This window comes from Hemitrygon akajei, chromosome 30 (assembly GCF_048418815.1).
Source record: "Hemitrygon akajei chromosome 30, sHemAka1.3, whole genome shotgun sequence".
NCBI classification, from domain to species: Eukaryota; Metazoa; Chordata; class Chondrichthyes; order Myliobatiformes; family Dasyatidae; genus Hemitrygon; species Hemitrygon akajei.
The window spans coordinates 36,511,121-36,533,261 of record NC_133153.1 but is presented as its reverse complement, the minus strand read 5'-3'; the positions used below and the strand labels follow the sequence as shown (position 1 = coordinate 36,533,261).

The window sequence follows — 22,141 nt, the reverse complement described above, 5'->3', positions numbered from 1 at the left end:
ATAACCGCCCCATTCTTCTCAAAGGTCAACCGAGTGAAATCCCATTGGCGGCCAAAGCATGCGGTCAGAAGGCAGCTCAGAACATCAACTCTTGCTTCAGCAATCCCTGGCACTTCTCTTCAACACAAATAAATAGCGTCTATAGCTAAGTCCCAGGATTGTGTAGCCCGAGACAACCACAAGGGGACCTCAACAGCTTCCCCAAATGTTTCAAACCCCTGACCAACCCCCCCCCCAAATAAATCATCGATGGTCCTAACACTCAAAAACAAGTCACAAAAATTGTATATAAAAAAAGGATTTATTGAAACTGTTGAATGACAAAAAACAGACACAAAACTAAAAGTTTGGCTTTGCTGAGAGAAAAAAAACTGCGGCAATTTTTTGTACAGATGAAATATTGACTAGGAATATAGTCACCCCAGATATGAAAGTAAAAGTCTGTACATTCACTAGGCATTTCTTTTCCCACCCCAGTCAACTTTACTGACTTCACCAAGATAAGAAAATACAATTCTGCATTAATATTATGCCCTCGAATGTATGAAAACATGCCCATTCAACACTACATGCTATAATTATTCTTCTTCTGCATAAGGATGCTTGTAAAAAAATTCATTAAAGTGTACAGCACAAGGAGGAAATAAATTGCAGAGTTTCTTCTCCTCTATGGTATTCAGATTATATATTACAGACCAAAAAGTAGCACACGGTGCTGGGAAATTGGGGTTCAAACGTAGTATTTTTTATTACAACGGTTTGTTACACTACCAACCAATCAATTAGGACTACAAGTTAAATGGGTGCCTTTTTCAGAAGACCAGCTGCAGACTGGGAAGTCCAGGGTATGAGCAAGTGAGCTTTGGTCACTATTTACAGCAAACACCTATCACACCTACAAGAGCGTGGGGGGGAAAAAGAAGGGGGTAAAGGAAAATGGGGCGATTTTAAAAAGTCAGCATCACTTTCCAAAACTGGCAACCATTTTCTGCACAATACAAACATACCTTCTCTTTTTTTTTCCATTTTAGAATATGCCACTTGGTATATGTTGCTGTGGATATGATTTGTGATAGGATTTTAAACAGCTGCTTGAACCAAACATAATAAAATAAAAAGTTAATGTTATTTAGATTAGGGCCTCGTCCATGTCTGCAACAGGGCCAGTGCGTCCAAATTCACAACACCCAATGGAGCAGAACCAGATCAGGAGAGTTCAGAGCAGGAGGAACAGGGAGCTTTCCTTCCTCACTCATCATTCCCACAGCAACATTGGGGTGGGGTCTGGAAGAGGGAGAGAACAGGTTAAAAACAGTCAGTCACAAGAGGTTAATGTTGGAAATTTAGTCATCTTCCTCGCCTTCATCTTCAGGTTCTCGTTTCCTCTTCTGACCTTTGACTCCTTGGGGAATGGGGGGGGAGAGAAGGGATTTCAAAGAAAAAAAATATTAGAGCAAAGCAGAGGAGAGGAGACAAGGCATTACAAAGGATACAACCAGACTAGTTAGAATTATGAGTGGATGATATTTGACCTACTGGGCACCAAGCTGGCTCTAAAGATAAGATTAGCTTTATTTTGTCCACAAGTACACTGAAGCATCCAGTGAAGTGCATTGTTTCAATCAGTGAGGATTGTGCTGGGCAGCCCGCAAGTGTTGCCACACCTCTGGTGCCAACTCACTAACACTAACCCGTGCGTCTTTGGGATAAGGGAGGAAAACTGGAGCATCCGGAGGAAACCGCACAGTCACGGGGCGAACGTGGACAAAACAGCAGCGGGAATTCAAGCTCTGATCAATGATCGCTATACTGTCATAACATTACACTAACCACTGCACTATTGTGCTGTATGTAATAGTTCCCAACCTTGCATGAGCTTCCCCTAAATACAAGAGGGTTTACCTACAGAAGGTACAGCACATTTGTCTCCACAAGTCCATACACTTTACAGAAAAAACATGAACTCAGCCTTATTATTGTTTTTATTTGCACTATTTTTGCAATCTTGCTCTTTGCATTGAATTGCTGCTGCAAGACAACAAACTGCACATCATCTACGGCAGTGATAATAAACACAATTCTGAAAAAACACTTAGAGGTAATCCCCACCTGCATCTCACTCAGTTCAGTTACCTGTGGTTCACGCGGTATAGAAACAAGCCCATCAGCCCGATTCATCCATGATGACCTGAGCTAGGACCATTTGGACACTTAGATCCCTAAAGCTTTCTCATAGGTCCCTATCCAATTATTCTAGCCTTTACCCACCACTTTCTCTGGCAACTTGTTCAATATTCAAACCACGTCTTGTGTGCACAGGCCCGCCTCTCAGGTCCTCTTCAAAACCTTAACTATCCTGGCGAGTCTAAAACTACCTGAGCCCTTCACGTTGTATCATTCTATAAGCAGCTTCTTCACTCCAGGGAAAACTGCCCCTGCCTATCCAGGCTCTCGTTATAACTCAATCCTCCAATCCCAGCAACATTCACAAGCTTACGGCCCCACATATAAAGGCGGATGCGCTGGCATTGGAGAAAGGCCAAATGCTTATGAGAATGAACCTGATGATTTTAATGTACAATAGTATACAAGGAGCATTCGCTGGCTATGGGTCTGTATGCACTGGTGTTTAGAAAAACGGCGGGGAGGGAGGGAGGAAGAATCTCACTGAAAACCTGGACAGAGTAGACTTGGAGAAGATGTGGGAGGGTCTAGGACCAGAGGATATAACCTCAAAATAACAGGACATCCCTTCAGAACAGTTGATGAATCTATTCAGCTAGACGGTGGTGAATCTGTGGAATTCACTAGCTGGAGGACAAGTCATTCAGAATATTTAAAGATGGACTCTTGATTAGTAAGGGTGCCAAAGGTTATGGAGAAAAGGCAGGAGATTAGGTTGAGAAGGACAATAAATCAGCCATGATGGAATGGCAAAGCAGACTTAATGGGCCAAATGGCCTGATTCTGCTCCCATGTCTTATGGTCTTGTGCCTCCAGTGTTTATCTTTTACAGATACAATGTCGTTTTCAGGCAAGTAGAGAGGGAAAGCCATTCAGTCTCAGATTCAATGGTTTATCATTCTGGCTGCTGAGTCATGCAATTTAAACATTGCGCTACTTTGTATGTGTTGTTTAGGTCTTACTGTGTAAGCCAGGCTACTTGAGAGAACTGCCATGGCCTTGGGAGTAATGTCTAAGGGTCTTGCGCATTATCTTCCTCCGGGTCAATGGATGTTTCAGTTTAATATCTTGTCCAGAATAGGGCTGAGAGAGATAATAATCAGCCATGAAGGAATGAGAAAGAGCCGACTCTATGGGCCGAATGGCCTAATTCTGCTCCTAGGTCTTAATGGTCTTTAAGAGGCATCTTCTACAATCTACATCCTCCTACATCTCATAAGATATCACAGCAACCTAGTCAAATGTATCGATCTATCTCCTTCCAATGACCCCAGGTAAAATAGACCACAGAATGAATATGAATAACTCCATTAAAGACCAGCCAAGGAAGCAAGTTTCTTTTGAAATAATTATGTGCATCCTCTGTCATTTAATTCCATTATTACCACAGCATGGTGGCTAGAATTGGGCACTATACTCCAAGTGCAGTCTCACCAATGTCATACAGATGTAAGTCACCCCCCATGAATGGACATCCTAACAACCAACATCATCTCAACTCTGATACTCAATCCTCCCTCTCAACAAATGATATCCCAACAACCAGTATCATCCCAAATCTGATACTCAACCCCACTTCTCAACGAATGATATCTTAACAACCAATGTCATCTCAACTCTTGATTTTCAACACCAACCCCACACCCCCAAACCAATGACGGTAAGTGCACCATTTCTTCTTCACTGCCCTATCACATTCAGAGATCTTGTACCTGGCCAAAAATCTGCTCTACAATACTCCCAACATTCCTGTCATTTAGGGCATATATTGTTCGTTCATTATGCGCTGTTTCGAATGACGTGGGCAACCATGGTCTTTCCATGACCGTGACTGTTCTAGGCAATTTCTTCTGCAGAAATAGTTTGTCGTTGCCTTCTTCTGGGCAGTGTCTTTACAAGATGGGTGACCCCAGCCATTATCAATACTTTTTAAAGAGACTGTCTGCCTGGCGTCAACGGTAGCATAACCAAGACTTGTAATACGACCATCCACCACTGCTCCCATGGCTCCACATGACTCTCATTGGGTGGCTAAGCAGGTGCTCCACCTTGCCCAAGGGTGACCTGCAGGCTTGCGGAGGGAAGCAGCGCCTTGTACCTCCTTTGATAGAGGCGCATCTTCACCCTGCCACCCAAGCATATACACTGGCTTGTCTATAAATGTACTTCCTCATATTTCAGAGAGTAAATTCCACCTCCTATTCCTTTGCTCATTTTCCAAGTTGATCCGAGACTTTCTAATTGCAAAATCTCGGATAGAGTTTCCAACTGACCCCCACTCCCCCAGCCTCACCCTTGAGGGGCGGGGGGGGGAGACAGCAGATTTTCTCTTCTCGCCTTTACAGACACTTACACCACACACTGCACCCGCAAAGCTAACAGCATTGTGAAGGACCCCACGCACCCGTCATACAAACTCTTCTCCCTCCTGCCATCTGGCAAACAGTACCGAAACATTCAGGCTCTCACGACCAGACTGTGCAACAGTTTCTTCCCCCAAGCCAGAATCTAGACTGACTTCTACATCATTTATTATTATATTGAAGTTTGTCCTCTACTGTGCCTATTGTCTTGCTTATTGATTATTAATTATTGTACTGCCCTGCACTGTTTTATGCACTTGATGTAGTCCTGTGTAGGTCTGTAGTCTAGTGTAGTTTTTGTGTTGTTTTACGTAGTCTAATGTAGCCTTGAGCTGTCTCACATAGTCTAGTGTAGTTTTGTGTTATTTCATGTAGCACCATGGTCCTGGAGGAACGTTGTCTCGTTTTTACTGTGTACTATACTAGCAGTTTATGGTTGAAATGACAATAAAAAGCAACTTGACTTGACTTGGCAGGTATTGGACATCAGCTCCCAGAGCACACGGTGGTTACTCTGGTACTCCTACGGGCAGGGAGTGTGCACTATGTGTTACAACAGAAAAATTCTTAATCAAAGACACTTACCACTTAAACAACAGCTTAAACTAAAACCTGGAAGTTGAATGTTTGTAAATAGAGAAATCTTGTGGATTATTCAGCTGTTGAATACACTGTTCAGACCCTCCTATTAATATCCCTAAACTCTCAAATTCACCTGAAGAACCTATTTCTCAATCCCATATCTGTCGTGGGCAAAGTACTGGAGAGTTTAACATCGGTAGCTGAGCGAAGGGCGCTGAGTAGGCTACGGTCAATTATGGATAACTCTGAACATCCTCTACATAGCACCATCCAGAGACAGAGAAGCAGTTTCAGTGACAGGTTACTATCAATGCAATGCTCCTCAGACAGGATGAAGAGGTCAATACTCCCCAATGCCATTAGGCTTTACAATTCTACCGCCAGGACTTAAGAACTTTTTAAAAGCTATTATTAATGCTTTTTGAGATAGTGATTTAGATGCATATCATATTTTTTACTGAGTTAAGTATTGTATGTAATTAGTTTTGCTACAAGTGTATGGGACATTGGAAAAAAAAGTTGAATTTCCCCATGGGGATGAATAAAGTATCTATCTATCTATCTTTTTATTCTGGCTTCCTCCCACTTCCTTTCCAGTCCTGATGAAGGTCTGAAACGTTGACTCTTTTATTCCTCTCTATCAATGCTAGTTGAATTCTTCCGGCATTTTGTATGCTGTTCTCAACCCTTTCCCTTCCTATTCTGCCAAGGTTTAATTACACTGCGAATGTCAGCAGCCAGCAATACTGTTGATGGTTAGTATGGTCTTGGTGGCCTAAGGGGCCAGTTCGAGTGCTGTATGACTCCAAAAAAAATCCACTGTTAACCTAGAAATCTCCTATCAGGAGGCCCATACATACCTGACTGTTCATTTTCTTCCTCCTCTTCATCTAATTCACCATCATTGAAGTCCTCTTCGTCTTCATCCTGCAAGAGTCAACAGACTGAACATTAATACTCAACAGTTCTCCACCATAAGCAACATTGGCAACTGCCTCTTCTTCAAGAGACTGCTTTAAAGCTCGGAACACAAATTCTGAGCAGCGAACACACCCAAGCTGTTACACAGGAACGTTCCCAAATGAAGTCTACCACTGAGTTGGTGCTTGGTCAAGGAAAAGGTTGGTCAAGAAGGTATGGTTATAAATGACCAAAGGTTGAAGGCTTCCTGAGGATTTACAGAACCTACAGGTTTGGCAGCCAAAGACACGGCCAACAATAGTGACCTGGAAACCTATTGAATATTCAAAGAACTAGATAGAGTGGACATGGAGATAATGATTTTATAGCGGGGGAGGGCACAGCCTCAGGATAGAAGGATGTTCCTTTAGAATATATATGAGGAAAGATTTCTTTAGCCAGAGGACAGTGAATCTGTGGAATTCAACTCCACAGATGGCCTTGAAGGCCAGGTCATTAGGTATATTTAAAGCAGAGGTTAATGGGTTCCTGAGTAGTCAGGGTGTCAAACATTACAGGGAGAAAGCAGGAGAATGGGGCTGAGGGGATAATAAATTAGTCACAATGGAAAGGTGGAGCAGACTCTATGGACAGAATGGAGTGATTCTGCTCCTCTGTGTCCGGGCAGAAGGGATTGCTCTCCACTGGTTAAGAATTCACCAACCAAATACAACAGTTTATGTGATTGCCAGGGCATCTAGTGCACCATTTAAAGCAGCAAACTCACCTACCAATATGAATATTAGTACAAAACGTCCACTGGCTGCCCAGAGGATGGAAAGTGCCTCTGTAATTCATTGTACCCTAGCGTTTTGAGATGCTGGTGAAGTAAGACAATTGAACAGTGATTTCTCAAACTTCTTGTAATTTCTCCCCTGCTCCCACCTCTTTTTTTCCTTTCTCTATTCTAGCTTCCCTCTCACCTGCACAACACTGCCCTCTGGTGCTCTTCTTCCTTTCTCCCATGGTCTCATATCAGATTCCTCCTTCTTCAGCCTGATACCTGGTCCCTCTATCATCTCCCCGAATACCTGGTCTCATCAATCTACTGTTAGCTTGTACTCCTTCCACCTCCTTCTCCATTCCTTTCCAGTTCTGATGAAGGGCTTCGGTCCAAAAACAAGTATCGTATATTCCCTTCTAAAATGCTACCTGACCTGCTGAGTACCTCCAACATTACTCTGGGCTTCCAGCATCTGCAGAATCTCTTGTTGTGGAAACCCTTTATTGGGACTGGAAAGTAAGGGGGAAAGAAGCCAGAATAAGGTGGTGGGGCAAGGGCAGGTGGTAGATGAGAGTGTGGGTGAGCCAGGGTTGAAGAGTTGGAGAAAGCAGTAGAGATCACAGAGAGAGAGGGTCTTACTAAACTCCTAAAGAGAAGATTTAAAGACTTGTGGATAACACTGTAATCAAGATCTGGCTTGTTACTTAAGTCCTTCCGTAACCACCATTCTGTTACCAAAACATAATTTTACTGTTAGTCAAGTCATGTAATCCAGTCAGCTGAGAATGTAAAGGCTGGGCTCAAATCAAGCTCAGGTAGATCAGCTTTAACTCTGGTGTAAAACGCCTGGTATTTTGAACACCATCTCCGCGTGGCCTTTCTACATGCTACTAAAACAGGGCATCTTTAGCAGATCTGGACCTGTACTACAACTTTGAACTCTGAACATCAGGGATAAAAGAGGCCAAATTAAACGTTATTATCAAAGTACATACATGTCACCACTCATTTTCCTGCAGGCATACTCAGCAATCTATAGAATAATAACTATAACAGGATCAATGTAAGATCAATCAGAGTGCAGAAGGCAACAGTGTGAATGTAAATATAAATAAATAGTAATAATTAACAGGAACACAATAAAACAAGATAAATGCTAAAAGTGAGATTATTGGTTGTGGGAACATCTCAATGGATGGGCAAGTGAGTGTAGTTATCCCCTTTGGTTCATGAGCCTGATGGGTTCAGGGGTAGTAACTGTTCCTGAACCTGGTGGTGAAAGTCCTGAGGCCCTTGACCCTTCTAGCTGATGGCAGCAGAGAGAAAAGAGCACGGTGGAAGGGATCTCTGATGATAGATGCTGTTTTCCCTTAACAGCGTTTCATGAAAACCATTTCCTGCACTATCAGTCCTGCCGAAGGGTTTCAGCCAGAAATGTTGACTGTATTTTTCTCCCCCATAGATGCTGCCTGGTCTACTGAGTGTCTCCAGCACTTTGAGTGTGTTGCCCACACCATCGGCGAAGTCTCAGATCTTGGATTTCTACCTGTAGATCTTTCCTCCTTAAATCCCGCATCTCTGACCAAACTTCTGTTTACTAGACCCAAAAATCATTTTGTGGCTGGTTGTCATATTTTATTTTATAAGATAGCTCAAAGACTTCAGAGGCGTGTTATTAGAATTGAATACAAATCTAATACTACTGTGACACAGAATATATCAACTAGATCCAAAACCCTCTTTGTCAGCTAGGTTCAGAACTGGGACAATAAAACCAGAGGTCAATTTCCCCTTCCCCAACTTTCAATAAATGGTTGAAAAGGCAAAAAAAAAGTTCATCTCCTTCCTGCTGAATTATACACTCATTGGCCACTTTATTAGATACACCTGCTTGTTAATGCAAATATCTAATCAGCCAATCATGTGGCATTAACTCAATGCATAAAAGCATGCAGACATGGTCAAGAGGTTCAGTTTTGTTCAGACCAAACATCAGAACGGGGATAACAGGTGATCGAAGTGACTTTGACCGTGGAATGATTGTTGGTGTCAGACAGGGTGGTTTGAATATCTCAGGAAGTGCTGATCTCCTGGGATTTTCACGCAGAACAGAAGAACGACGCTAAATACAAAAAACATCTAGTGAGGGTAGTTCTGTGAGCGAAAATGCCTCGTTGATGAGAAACGTCACAGGAGAGTGGACAAGTTATTTCAGGCCGACAGCAACTCAAATAACCACATTTTACGAAAGTGGTGTGCCGAAGAGCATCTCTAAATGTCCCTGTCGAACCTTGAACAGGACAGGCTACAGCAGAAGAACACACCACTGTGGCCACCTTATTAGGGACATTCCTAGGAACACTGAATGTGGTTCCCTGTACTGATACAGTCCACCAGCCACACGCTCAGCTCTGATCTTCCTTTATCACCGTCCCTCCAGCAGTACAGTGCCCACTCAGCACCGCCTGTTTAACCGTGTCAACAGTCCCCAATACCGTCTTTCTGAAAATGGGACAATCCTTCAGTATTATACCTCTGGTAGTTCAGCTCCTCCTCAGAGTGCCTGTGGTGCTGGGGCACTCTCAGTGCTGCTGTCTTCCGGTACAGTGCAGCATTCCAGAATACCACACCAAAGCAGTAACCAAGACCCTGCAAGTACGTTAACAGAGTACGCTTCCATGTCTTCTTTTGTGAAAGTGGTTTTCGAGATACGATAGCGCCATAGATAAAAGCTGAGAGTGGGTCAAGTTCTGAGAATATGCAATCACATCAGCATAGGAGTGGGCGAGGTAACAGAGCTAATTAACCACGGTTTATTATTCTAAGGGTTTCCAAATATCAAGTTTGCTGAAGGACTTCCTGCCTTGCTAATTGCTCGAAGTACGTACATTAGAAATAGTCTGGCATTTATATCATAGGACATAGAAAAGAACAGAGAAGTCCATAATGGAGTCTGCTCCACCATTCCATCATGGTTGATCTATTATCCCTCTCGACCCCATTCTCCTGCCTTCTCCCCTGAACCTTTGATACCCTTACTAGTCAAGAACCTATCAGCTTCCACTTTAAATATGCCCAATGACTTGGCCTCCCCAGCCGTCCGTGGCAATGAGTTCCACACATTCACCACCCTCCTCCTCATCTGCTCTAAAAGGACGTCCTTGTACTCTTAGGCTGTGCCCTCAGGTTCTGGTCTCCCCCACTACTGGAAGCATCCTCTCCACATCCTCTCTATTTAGGCTTGTCAATATTTGGTAGACCTCAATGAGATACCCCTTTATTATTCTGAACTCAAATGAGTACAGTCCCAGAATCATCAAATGTTCATTCTCCTGAACCTTCTCTAAACTCTCTCCAATGCACATTCTTTCTTAGAAAAGGACCTCACGATATTCCAAGTGCTGTCTGACCAGTGCTTCATAAAACCTCAACATTACATCCTTGCTTTTATATTCTAGTCCTCTCAAAATGAATGTCCATCTGAGGCAAATCTCAAGCCATTACACCCAACCTAGTAAATGTAGCAACCAGTTTATACACAATAAATTCCCACACACAACAGCAAGATGCCAGTGGATTTTTATGAAATGCTGCAGTACGACAGCTAACAAGCGTCCAAGCAGTCATTTTAACCATCTTATCCAAAAATGAATACACACCCTCAGCACTGCCCTGAAAACTGATGTCGACTCCAACCCTCCTGAATTACGAGCAGCAACAAAGAATTCTTCCTTCAGGTACTTACTGAAGAATCTTCATAAGCCCTCTGACCTAAACCCATATAAGCAAAGCCTTGAAGTCAAATCTGAAATTTCAGTCTGAAGTAAAAAGATATTCAAGGTTCCAAGACACATTTAGAACCGACAAGATCTTTCCTCAGGTGAGCTAGCACGTTGTAAGGGCTCTACTGTGTTTAACCATACCTCTTCCTCTACGCTGACAACTTCCTCCTCTTCTTCCCCTTCATCCTCTTCATCCTCATCCTCCTCTTCCTCCTCCTCCCCTTCTTCATCTTCGTCCTCTTCACACTGAGCTGCCTCATCATACTCTTCCTCGTCAACGTCTGCACAGCAAAAAGTAAAAAAAAAGTGGCAGTTAAATTAATGCAATGCAAGAAAGGAAACCAATGGCTTCTAAAAAAAAATTAAATTGGTGATGAACTGGCTACAATGGCATCCAAATGTCTTTAGAATATGGACAGATGAACCATTCAGTGATCTGAAGGGGACTGGGGAATACTACATTCTTAAAACTAGGTCAAACAGCTGGCTTTGCAGACTCCACTATGTCACAATGAATTATAGATAATGACCCACAAAATAGCTCAAAAGGAATAAGGATACAAGGCAGGCATACTAAAACCTGTCACAATCCCATTCTTTATTATGTGGAAGTTCTGTCTTTCCCCTCTCCTCCCCCACAATGTCACCATCACTTAAAAATGTAGGAATCAGGATGTAACAAACACATTGCTGATGCGACGCTACAGAAGGCAGAGCGAACTTGTAATCTGTCCTAGCTCCCACTTAGTGTCAATTCAGGTCAATTACAAAGCCCTGCAGAAGATGACTGCTAAAGAAATATATTTACAGCGGATGGCCAAAGGCCAGGGATGTGTGAAATTGCACAAGCTTTTAACTAAATCACAACTTTTACCATCACTTCCATCCCCTATAACTGCACACTTGGGTGGCAGGGTGGAGATACATCTCTACCCAACGGAGGCGTAAGGTGCTCCTACCCTCCGCTAGGCTATAGGTCACCATTTGACAAAGTGTAGCGCCACACCGCCCCCCCCACCCCAAAATCAGGGTTACGTGAAGCCATGGTGGACGGTCGTATGAGCAGCCAGTGCAAATCAAAGTCCTGGTTATGCGACCACTGATACCAGGCAGACCACATAACAATTACAGCACGGAAACAGGCCATCTCGGCCATTCTAGTCCATACCAAACGCTTACTCTCACCTAGTCCTACTGACCTGCACTCAGCCCATAACCCTTCATTCCTTTCCTGTCCATATACCTACTCAATTTTTTTTTAAAACATGACAATATCGAACCTGCCTCTATCACTTCTACTGGAAGCTCGTTCCACACTGTTACCACTCGAGTAAAGAAGTTCCCCCTGGTGTTACCCCTGAACTTTTGCCCCCTAACTCTCAACTCATGTCCTCTTGTTTGAATCTCCCCTACTCTCAATGGAAAAAGCCTATCCACGTCAACTCTATCTCTCCTCCTCAATTTTAAATACCTCTATCAAGACCTCCATCAATGAAGAGTACTGATAATGGCTGGGGTCACCCGTCTTGTAAAGACTCTGCTCAGAAGGCAATGGCAGAGCACTTCAGTAGAAAAATTTGCCAAGAACAATCACAGTCATGGAAAGACCATGATTACCCATGTAATCTGACACAGCAGAGTATGACGATACTACACAGGTCTTTCACATGCAGTACATTGGCACCTGTATACCAGCAAGAGGAGGTAGTTTCTACTGCTGAGGGTTATTTGTTACAACCAGCAGTTACATGACTAAAATTCTGAGCGTGAGCCCATGAAAATACTCTCTACCCTTCTTAAAATCAGGTAATCGAGCTAGTTTACTATTAAAGACGGAAGAAGAGAATGAACTAACAGTGTCCCTCATTATTAAAAGAAAACATTGTGCATCCAGCCCTAGATGGGTTGGCCAGTGAGAAGAATTTGTCCAGGTTTGTAATGCGAACATGGTCACCACGGAGAGGTACTGAAGCTAGTGGATACAGAAATGTTTTATTCAACAAAACTGAGCAGCAGGCATCTTAATGAGACCCTATTGGAGGAAGAGGCTTGCTCCACCGAATATTACCTCGCATTTTATATGCTAAGAAAGATCAAAGGACAATTCTATATTTACAATGTATCTACAATGCTTCTGTCGAATTACAGACAATTTTCACACCAACTTCTTCACACCCACACTCCAGACACCCAAAATGGATGTTAATCAGCATTGTTTGGTTTTTCAATTAACTGCTGTCCACAGCTGCAATTTAAATTGAATCTACAATCCACGTTCAGCTCTAAAGATTTGGTTGCTGAGGTTAACGTTTCCAATACACCCCAATTCCACAATGTGCCCTAACAGTTACAACGCTGCCAACCCCACAGCCACTAACAGATTCAAAACATATCCACGAACTGGCAGGGTACAACAGGAAACAGAGCCCCACATCCACAGCTTCCCAATGATCCTCCGGCCAATTCGCAGATTCGGAGAGCCGCGTGAGATTGGTAGCCAGCACAAGGACACGACAAGCCCACTACATCTCAATAACTGTTGCAAGGCCGTAGCGGTTAGCGCAACGCTTTACAGTGCCTGCATTTTACGCCGCAGTCTGTAAGGAGTTTACGCATTCTCTCTGTGGGTTTCCTCAAGGTGATCCAGCTTCCTCCCACATTCCAAAGACATCTGGGTTAGGGGGAGTGAATTTCGGACATGCTGTTTTGATGTATGTGTGACAAAGCTAATTTGAAATCTTTAGAAAACTTAATCTCTCTGCTTAGATTTACCTAGCTTGTCCAGGTTATTGAATCAATAATAAAACAAAATTGCAGGAAAAACACAGGACAGTATTTAAAAAGTCATGTGACTATTCCTCCTGCAAAGTTAGGGACTTGTAGTACTTGCCTGTACTAATAATGTACTGTCATTAACACCACATAAGAACCACAAGACGACTTATTCTATGTTCTCCCTTTCTACTGCAGGTTTATTTCACAAGCTTGGATTTCCCCTTTAAATAAGAATCAGATTTAATATCACTGGTGCGTGTGGCAGCAGCAGAACAATGCAATACATAACAAAACTGTAAATTACAGCAAGTATATATACGTTTAAAAAAGTAAAATTAAATAAATAGTGCGAAAAGAGAAAAGAAATACTGAGGTATTGTTCATGGACTCAATGTCCATTCAGAGTTCTGATGGTGGAGGGGAAGAAGTTGTTCCTGAATCATTGAGTGTGTGCCTCCAGGGCTCTCCGACCTCCTCCCTGAAAGTGCAATGAGAAGGGGGAATGCGCTGGGTGACAGGGGTCCTTAATGATGGATGCTGCCTCTTTCGAGGTATTGCTCCTTGAAGATGTCCTGAATGCTAGTGGGGCTAATTGAAGTACCGTTTTGTTTGAAATATAAAATGGCCTAAATTCTGTCTATTGGTCTATTAGTTCAATAGATTGCAGCACCTCCCAGTTCATGTTATGACCATTACAGTAATAAATTAGATTTTCTTTTCACATATACATCAAAATATTGAATCATACAGTGAAATGTGTCGTTTGCACCAATCACCAACAGTCTGACCGTGTGCTGGGGGCAGCTTGCAAGTGTTGCTGTTCTAGCCTGCTATCTACTAACCCTAGCCCACACGTTTTGGAATGTGGCTGGAAAACGGAGCACCCGGAGGAAACCAATATAGTCACAGGAAGAACATACAACTCCTTAAGGCAGCAGTGGGAACTGAACCCTAATCGCTGCCGCTACGTTACCATGCCGCCCTTAACTCTAATACAAAGATTAATCCAGGCACCAGTCAAGACTCAGCAACAAAATCCCACAATATACTCCGACTACAATCAAGATGATCACGTTGACAGATAGCCACTGAATGTCTCCACTTTATTCAAAAGCATCTACTTATGACAAACCTGCTTAGCCCATTTTTTTGATTACATGGCCTCTACACCAATGAGCACTTTACGGGTCAAACTGAAACACTGACCCCAAATTCTTTCTCCACAGGCTGAATGCTTCTGTCATTTTCTTTTCTGCCAGCATCAAAATTCCAGCATCTGCAGTTTGTTTTTCATTTAAGTGTGTTAACTATTAATGGTTATTGACTATGATGGGGTGCCCGGGGAGGGAAAGCAGCCCCGTTGTGTCCATACTGGGGCAGTCTCACCATTGACCCCCACCAGACACTTAGCTCTCACCTGTGGCTGTTTGCACGTGACAGTGGCCACACACTGATTCACCGCTTCAAAGGGCAGGCTAAACCAGGAGATGGTAGCTGGCAGGCCTCATATCCCGGTGAGATAGGGAAATGCCTGTCCTAGCATGCAAAGCCAGCTCCGGCAGACCGGGCGGATGAGATCAACGGTGAAATCTAATCGCCAGGATGATGGCCCTGCAACGCTTCGTGGAGAGCGAGGGGCATGACGAGGCACAGATGAAGATACAGTCATCCACTTGAACCTAGACCCAGTCGTGACAACTACTTGCATCACTGGACCTGGACTTCAGACAGCTAGAGTGGAATTGCCCCCCTGTGCAACAGCTTTCCCACTTTAAAAACTCTCCCCCACAGGTTTCAAAAACTGCTTTTGTCAGATATGATGGACAACCAATTATGACAAGTAAGAGATAGAATGATGTACCCTGAAGTATCTAGAAAGAATTATGAGCAGAGCTTTGATGGTGAGCAGCCAGTACCAGATGTGGTCTCTATGGTCAATAGCACCAACTAGTACGGAGAACAGGAATGTCAATGGGGAAACTGAAAGGAGAGAAAGTCCACTTTGATCAGGTTGACTCAGAAGCTAGTACAGACCACAGCACACACATAATCACATGGACTACTGAACACAAAAGGGACTGGAGAGTCCTAGTACAGGATTCCCTAAAGATTAACTTGCAAGATGAGTCAGTAGTAAGAAAGACAAATCCAACGTTAGCATTCATTTTTAGAGGTCTAGAACATTCAAGCAAGGATGTAATACTGAGGTTTTAAAGGATTTTCCGACCACTTTTAGAGTAGGGTGATCAGTTTTGGGCACCATACCTAAGGAAGAATATGCTGAGGTTGGAGAGGAGGCAGATGAGTTTACAAGAATGAAATGAAAGTGTTCATGTTCGGGGAAGAGTTTGATGGTGCCGGGCCTGTACTCGATGGAGTTTACAAGAATGAGAAGGAATCTCACTGAAAACTGTCGAATATTGAAAGGCCTAGATAGAGTAAAACCTGGGATGTTTCCTGCAGTGGGGGAGTCTAGGATCATAGGGCACAGCTTCAGGATACAAGGGCATCCCTTCAGGATAGATGAGGAGAAATTTCTTCAGCCAGAGGGTGGTCAATTTGTAAAACACATTGTCTCAGGCCAAGTCACTGAAGATATTTAATGCAAAGGTTGAGACTTCTTGATTAGTAAAGTTGTCAAAGGTTATGGGGAGAAGAATAATAATAAATCAGCCTTGATGGAATGGTGGAGCAGACGATGGGCCTAAATCACATCACAATTTACAATGACCAATTAACCTGCCTGGCATATCTTTGGACTGTGGGAGGAAACCAGAGCACCCGGGGAAAACCCATGCATTCCACGGGAGGACACACAGAGGCACCTTACGGAACAGCGCCGGAATAAAACAGGAAACTCTGGAATTCCCAGAACTGCAATAGCATCACACAAACCTCTACGCTAGTTCTGCTCAACTCCATTATAGGAAGGACATGGAAGCTTTAGAGAGCACGCAGAGGAGATTTGCCAGGATGCTGCCCAGATTAGAGAGAGCTCTTGTGACAATGGGTTGAGTAAATGATGGCTTTTTTCTTCTGGAATGAATGGTGACCTGATAGAGGTGTATAAGACGACAAGAGGCAAAAATAGAGTGGACAGCCAGTGACTTTCCCCAGAACAGATATGGCCCGCCGCAGCCCGTAAGGAGTTTATACATTTTCCCCATAACCACATGGGTTTCCTCCGACCGTCTAAAGATGTACTGGTTGGTAGGTTAGTTGGCCATTATAAATTGTCCCCTGATTAGGCTAGGATTAAATCAGAGGATTACTGCGCGGTGTGGCTCAAAGGGTCAGAAGGGCCTACTCCACACTGTATCTCAATAAATAAATAATACCATAGAGTATAACGTTAAGGCAGCCGGAGGCAAGTATGAGGTGGGGGTTGAAGTCAGAGGCAGGCTTTTTAAAATATGGAGAATAGTGGGTGGGTGGAACGCACAGTCAGGGTGGCAGTAGTAGAGGCAGATACATTAGGGGCATTTAAGAGACATGGGTGAAAGAAGAATGGTGGGCTATGTGGGAGGAAAGGGTTGGATTGATTTTAAAAGGTCGGCACAACATCAGAACATAAGAAATAGCAGCAAGACTGGGCCATCTGGCTCCTCCAGCCTGCTCCGCCATCGAATAAGATCATGGCTGATCTGGACATGGACTCACCTCCACTTACCTGCCTTTCCCCCCATGACCCTTAATTCCCCCACTACCCAAAAATCTATCCAACCTGGTCTTAAATATATTTACTGAGGTTGCCTCTAGTGTTTCATCGGGCAGAGAATTCCACAGATTCACCACTCTCTGGGAAAAGCAGTTCCTCCTCATCTCCGTCCTAAATCTACTCCCCTGAATCTTGAGGCTATGTCCCTTAGTTCTAGTCTCACCTACCAGTGGAAACAACTTTCCTGCCTCTATCGTATTTATCCTTTTAACATGATGGACTGACGGACCTGTACTGGTCTATGTTCTATGACCTCGTGTTTGTTACACCACCATTCACACCAGACGGGGATTTCCTACTATTTACCTACACAAAGGATTCCTTTCATTTCTTTCTGGAGCTACAGTGGCAAGGTACACACAGAAAACATAATCCTTCTCACTACAGTTTATTACTACAGCCACGCCAAATAGCAAGTATCTTCAGGAATAAAAGCAGGAGCAAATTTACAATCTAACACATCCGTCAAAAAGGAAATATTGGGGGGGAAAAAAAAATCAATGTTAGACCAGTACCATCGTCTTCCTCATCATCGTCATCTATCCCCTCCAAATATGCCTCAGTGTCTGAGTCGGGAGCCTCCTTATCCTCACGATCATATCCATCTAAGTAAGTCAGTTGCGGAAGAAACTTGAAGACGTTTTCTCTGTAGTCGTTTAGATTTGTTACTTCACAATTGAAAAGGTCTAGACTCCGCAGGCTGTCCAATTTTTTCTGTAACAGAAGTGTGGGAAAAACAATGGATCAAGGTTTGAATGTAGATCACAGAGGAGATAATTCATTCTTCAAAATAGCAGCTTGCAATCAGTGCTGGAAGTTTTAGTGAAAAAAAACACCAGATGTAGCCCATGACCTTCCTGATTCTTGTGCACCATGGCCATAATCTATAGAAATAAGTAACCGCTCAAGGGAAATGGATATGTAGTGAGAACCTTTAAGTGACTGACTATGGGATCAATTAGTTAATGATTTCAAAGAGCCTTCCCATTATAGTACCATGTGACTCCAAGAATTACCACTGTACAAACTTAGCTAGTCAAAAGCTGCAAACTTCTGGACCACGCCAGCTACCTATCAGCCCATTGGATATGGCACAACAGATCAGTAATCTGTGGCACACAATTTGTTGCAAAAGGTCCATTTTTAAATTATTTTAGCAAGTCTATTTGATCTTCATAAAATGGACTCAACTTTTTTTAAAAACGTATCTCAGAAATGTCTTTGAAAGAAAACTTTTAAATGCAAGTTCAGGGTATTTTCAATGCAAATGTGGATACAATAGGGTCTTTTAAGAGACTACTGGATAGGGATATGGAGCTTAGAAAAATGGAGGGCTATGGGTAACCCGAGGTAATTTCTAAAGTACATATTCAGCACAGCTTTGTGGGCTGAAGGGCCTGTATTGTGCTGCAAGCTTTCTATGTTTTCTGTTTCTAAGCTTGTTTAAAACTCCGAATCAAAAACTCAACTTAACTGTTTTTGCCTGACGATTGCCGAAAACAGTCTGATATATTTTACGAATTTTTACAACATATATAATACCACCCCCTCCCAAATGATGGTAGCTGAGAAGGGACATAAGTTCATAGCTTTCATCCAGTTGGGACATATTATAAAGGATTCTACAAACATTAGTTCACTTCGGAACACTGTATGCAAATGCCCAACACCACAAGTTCCAAACTTCAGATTCAGGGTTACTCACCAGAGGTTCTATTGTGCTGAGATCTTTTATTTTGTTGCCGCTGAGGTTGAGATGCGTGAGATTCGGACATTTTTCTGCCAACACTTCTAGACCTCCCGAGATTCTGTTATCACTTAGTTCAAGCTGGGCGTAAAACAGGAGAACTTTAGCATTAAAATAAAATAGAGGCTTGTTAAAATAAAACTTGAGTTTTTGGTGCAAGGGGCTTGTGCCCCACGGAGTCCACTCTGGCACGATGGATTTTAAAGAATTCCACATGCACTCCATGTCCAATACTGATGGACAGACTCAGCCCCGAAGAGACCAAATGGAGATTGAGGGAAAAGTTAAAGCATTAATAGTGTGCAGCATATTTAATGAAACACAATAGGATGTATCAGAAGGGTAAATCAGACTGATTCAAACACAAACTGATTAATATTTATTGTTTCCCATTCCTGTTATTTGTGAAGAGTTGAAGTCAGGCTGTTGCAAAATAGGAATAGTTCCTGATGAAGGGCCTTGGTCTGAAATGCTGACTGTTTATTTCCCTCCAATGACTTCCTGAGTTGTCTGTTGCCCAGGACTAGGAGGTGGCTTAGTAAAATCCCACTTCTTGAGCACACTGATTGTACACAATCACTGCTCTGTTAGCTCTCAACTGCCAAGCTTTGGAATTCTTTCTGCACCTTACTTCCTCCTAAAACCCATCTCTATGATCCAGTGGTTGTCATGTGTTTTGATGTTTAACAAAGCTTTTGTTAAAATTTTAATGGGAAAATTGAATCCATTGCTCACTGTACCACACACTAAACCCAGATTATAAATGTGAAATATCCACACTTCAAACGTTTATCTATCAAAATAATTTAATCTAGCGTCTGTGAGCGGTTGGGATTGAAGACCTGGTGCAGACTGTGGATACTTCAAGTGAGTTTCTAATTCAGCTGGGCACTATATGGATATCTTGGCTCGAGGAGTTTTGAAGTTCAGTCACATATTCCGAGGAATAGAGATGGTCTGAAGTGTGTCATCATATTTGGATGGAATGTTGAAAGATGTTGAAGGATTTTCATCAGGGAATATAGAGCAGTACAACACAGGAACAACCCACAGTCTTTGTGCCAAACTAAACTTAATCTCTTCTGTCTGTGCATGATCCATATCTCATTCTCTGTATATTCATGTGACTAAAAGCCGCTTGATCGCTTTTATTCTATCTGCATCCACTGGCCAACCCAGGCACATACTCTGTATATTAAAAAAATGAGCAAAAAAAAAAACTTGCATCACAATTCCCCTTTTAAGTCTTACAACTTTCAGTTTGAAATTTTCTCCTTTAGTATTCAACACTTCTGCCCCGGGGGAGAAATTTTCTGACTGTCCATCTATGCCTCTTGTAATCTTTGAGACTGCGCTATCAGGTTTTCCCTCGGCCTCAGATGTTGCAGAGAAAATAATGGATGTCTGTGCAACCTCTGGAAATAGAGAACTTTCAATTTCAGAACCAGAGCCAGGTCACTGGCAAATGTCGTGAAATCTGTTAACTTTGCAGCAATGGTACAACGCATGATAATATAGAGAAGAAAATTTGAATTACAGTAAATATATATATTTTAATGGTTAACTTAAGTAAGTGATGCAAAAGAAAATTTTTTTAAAAAGTGAGATAATGTTCATGGTTTCAATGTCCATTCAGAAATCAGATGGCAGAGGGCAAGAAGCTGTTCCTGAATCATGGAGTGTGTGTGCCTTCAGGCTTCTGTACCTACTTTCTGATAGTAGCAATGAGAGCCAGATAGTAGCGATGGAGGTCCTTAATGATGGATGCCTCATTTTTGAGACATTTGGAAGATGTCCTGGATACTATAGAGGCTAGTGCCCATGATGAAGAAACTCACTGAATTTTGAGATAAAGTAAAATAAAGTGGACACTTTCTACCTCGTGAAAAATAACTGAGGGGCACAGATGTTAATTCACTGACACAGAAACAATATGAACTTGACACACCACGTGCCTCCTACATGCTTGAAGAGCATTTAATGGCTTCGGGTCTGCACTTGCTGGAGTTTAGAAGAACGGACAAGGGAAACCTCATTGAATCCCACCAAATACTGAGAAGCATAGATAGAGTGGGCGTGGAGAGAATGTTTCCAGCAGTGAGGGAATCTAGGCCCAGAGGAATTGGACTCAGAATGTAGGGACAAATGCACAGGTCCATCAGTGGCAGGGTATAGAAAGCTATGGTCCCGGTGCAGGTCGACTGTGTAGGCAGTTTAAATGGTTGGGCTCTGGCTAGATGGGCCAAGTGGCCTGTTTCTGAGCTGTTCATTTCTATGACTATATGACATCCTTGAGAACAAAGAGACATTTCTATAGCCACAGGGTGGTGAATTTGTGGAACTCATTGCTGCAGCTGGCTATGGTCATTGGGTATATGTGAAGTGGAGGTTGATTGGTTCTTGATTAGTAAAACTTCAAGGGTTATGGGGAGAAGACAAGAGAATGGGGTTCAGAGGGATAATAATTTCAACTATGAATGGTGGACCAGAATTGATGGGCCAAATGGCCTAATTCTGCTCCTATTTTACACCATCACAACTATATGGACACTCGAAACCAGAGATTTTGGGGGTAGGGGGGAGCATGAAGCACAAAAAAAACCCACTAATCTCCTGACGGACCACAGCAAGTCGGGCAATATCTGTGCGAGGGGGCAAAACTCCACAGTCTGACCCGCTGATCCTCCGATTGTTTGTCACATTAAGACCGTGCAATTCGATAAATGAGCACCATTACTTATTTCTTTGCACATGGTCAGAGATGGAAGCTAAGGAATCAAAACCTAAGATATTGAGGTCTGCACACAGAGGGTACTTTATGCACCGAGTGGAAGTTCTATAGGAACAGCTCAAAGTTCAAAGTAAATTCATCACACTACGTATGTATAAGTCACCATACACTGCCATGACATTTATTTCCTTACGGGCATTAAAGTTACAACAAAGAAACACAATAGAGTCGATGGAAAACTACACAGACTGACAAACGACCAATATGCAAAAGATGACAAACTGTGCAAATACACACAAAGAAAAGGTAAACAAAATCAGAGGCAGGGGCCGTCAAGTCTTTGAAAGTGAGTCTACAGGTTGTGAAATAAGCTCGGTGTTGTGGTCTAATGGAAATCTAGAAGGAGATTTGCTCAGAGAGGAAGTGATGGATACGGGTTTAATTTCACCATTGAAGAGAAATTCGGAGAAGTACATTGAAGGGGTATGGTCCAGTTTTGAGTCAACGGGACTAGATTGGGATAAATGGCCTGTGTATATTCTGTAGACCTCTATGACTACTTCTAAACTGCAATT

The 22,141-nt window shown here is 42.8% G+C and overlaps 1 protein-coding gene across 2 annotated transcripts in view; it reads right to left on the bottom strand.

The window, feature by feature from the left end:
* Positions 1 to 282: 282 nt before the first annotated feature.
* The window catches only part of anp32a (acidic (leucine-rich) nuclear phosphoprotein 32 family, member A), a 52,470-nt gene continuing 30,611 nt past the window's right edge, over positions 283 to 22,141 (bottom strand). Inside the window, exons 3-7 of one of the 2 annotated variants that reach the window (XM_073032612.1) lie at positions 18,794 to 18,916; positions 17,604 to 17,802; positions 10,737 to 10,876; positions 5,990 to 6,056; positions 283 to 1,402 (exon numbers count right to left, since the gene is read on the bottom strand). In XM_073032612.1, the coding sequence (XP_072888713.1) occupies positions 1,344 to 1,402; positions 5,990 to 6,056; positions 10,737 to 10,876; positions 17,604 to 17,802; positions 18,794 to 18,916 (588 nt within the window). In that variant the 3' untranslated portion in view covers positions 283 to 1,343. The remainder of the gene's footprint in view (positions 1,403 to 5,989; positions 6,057 to 10,736; positions 10,877 to 17,603; positions 17,803 to 18,793; positions 18,917 to 22,141) is intronic. The other variant, XR_012096752.1, reaches the window with a different exon arrangement.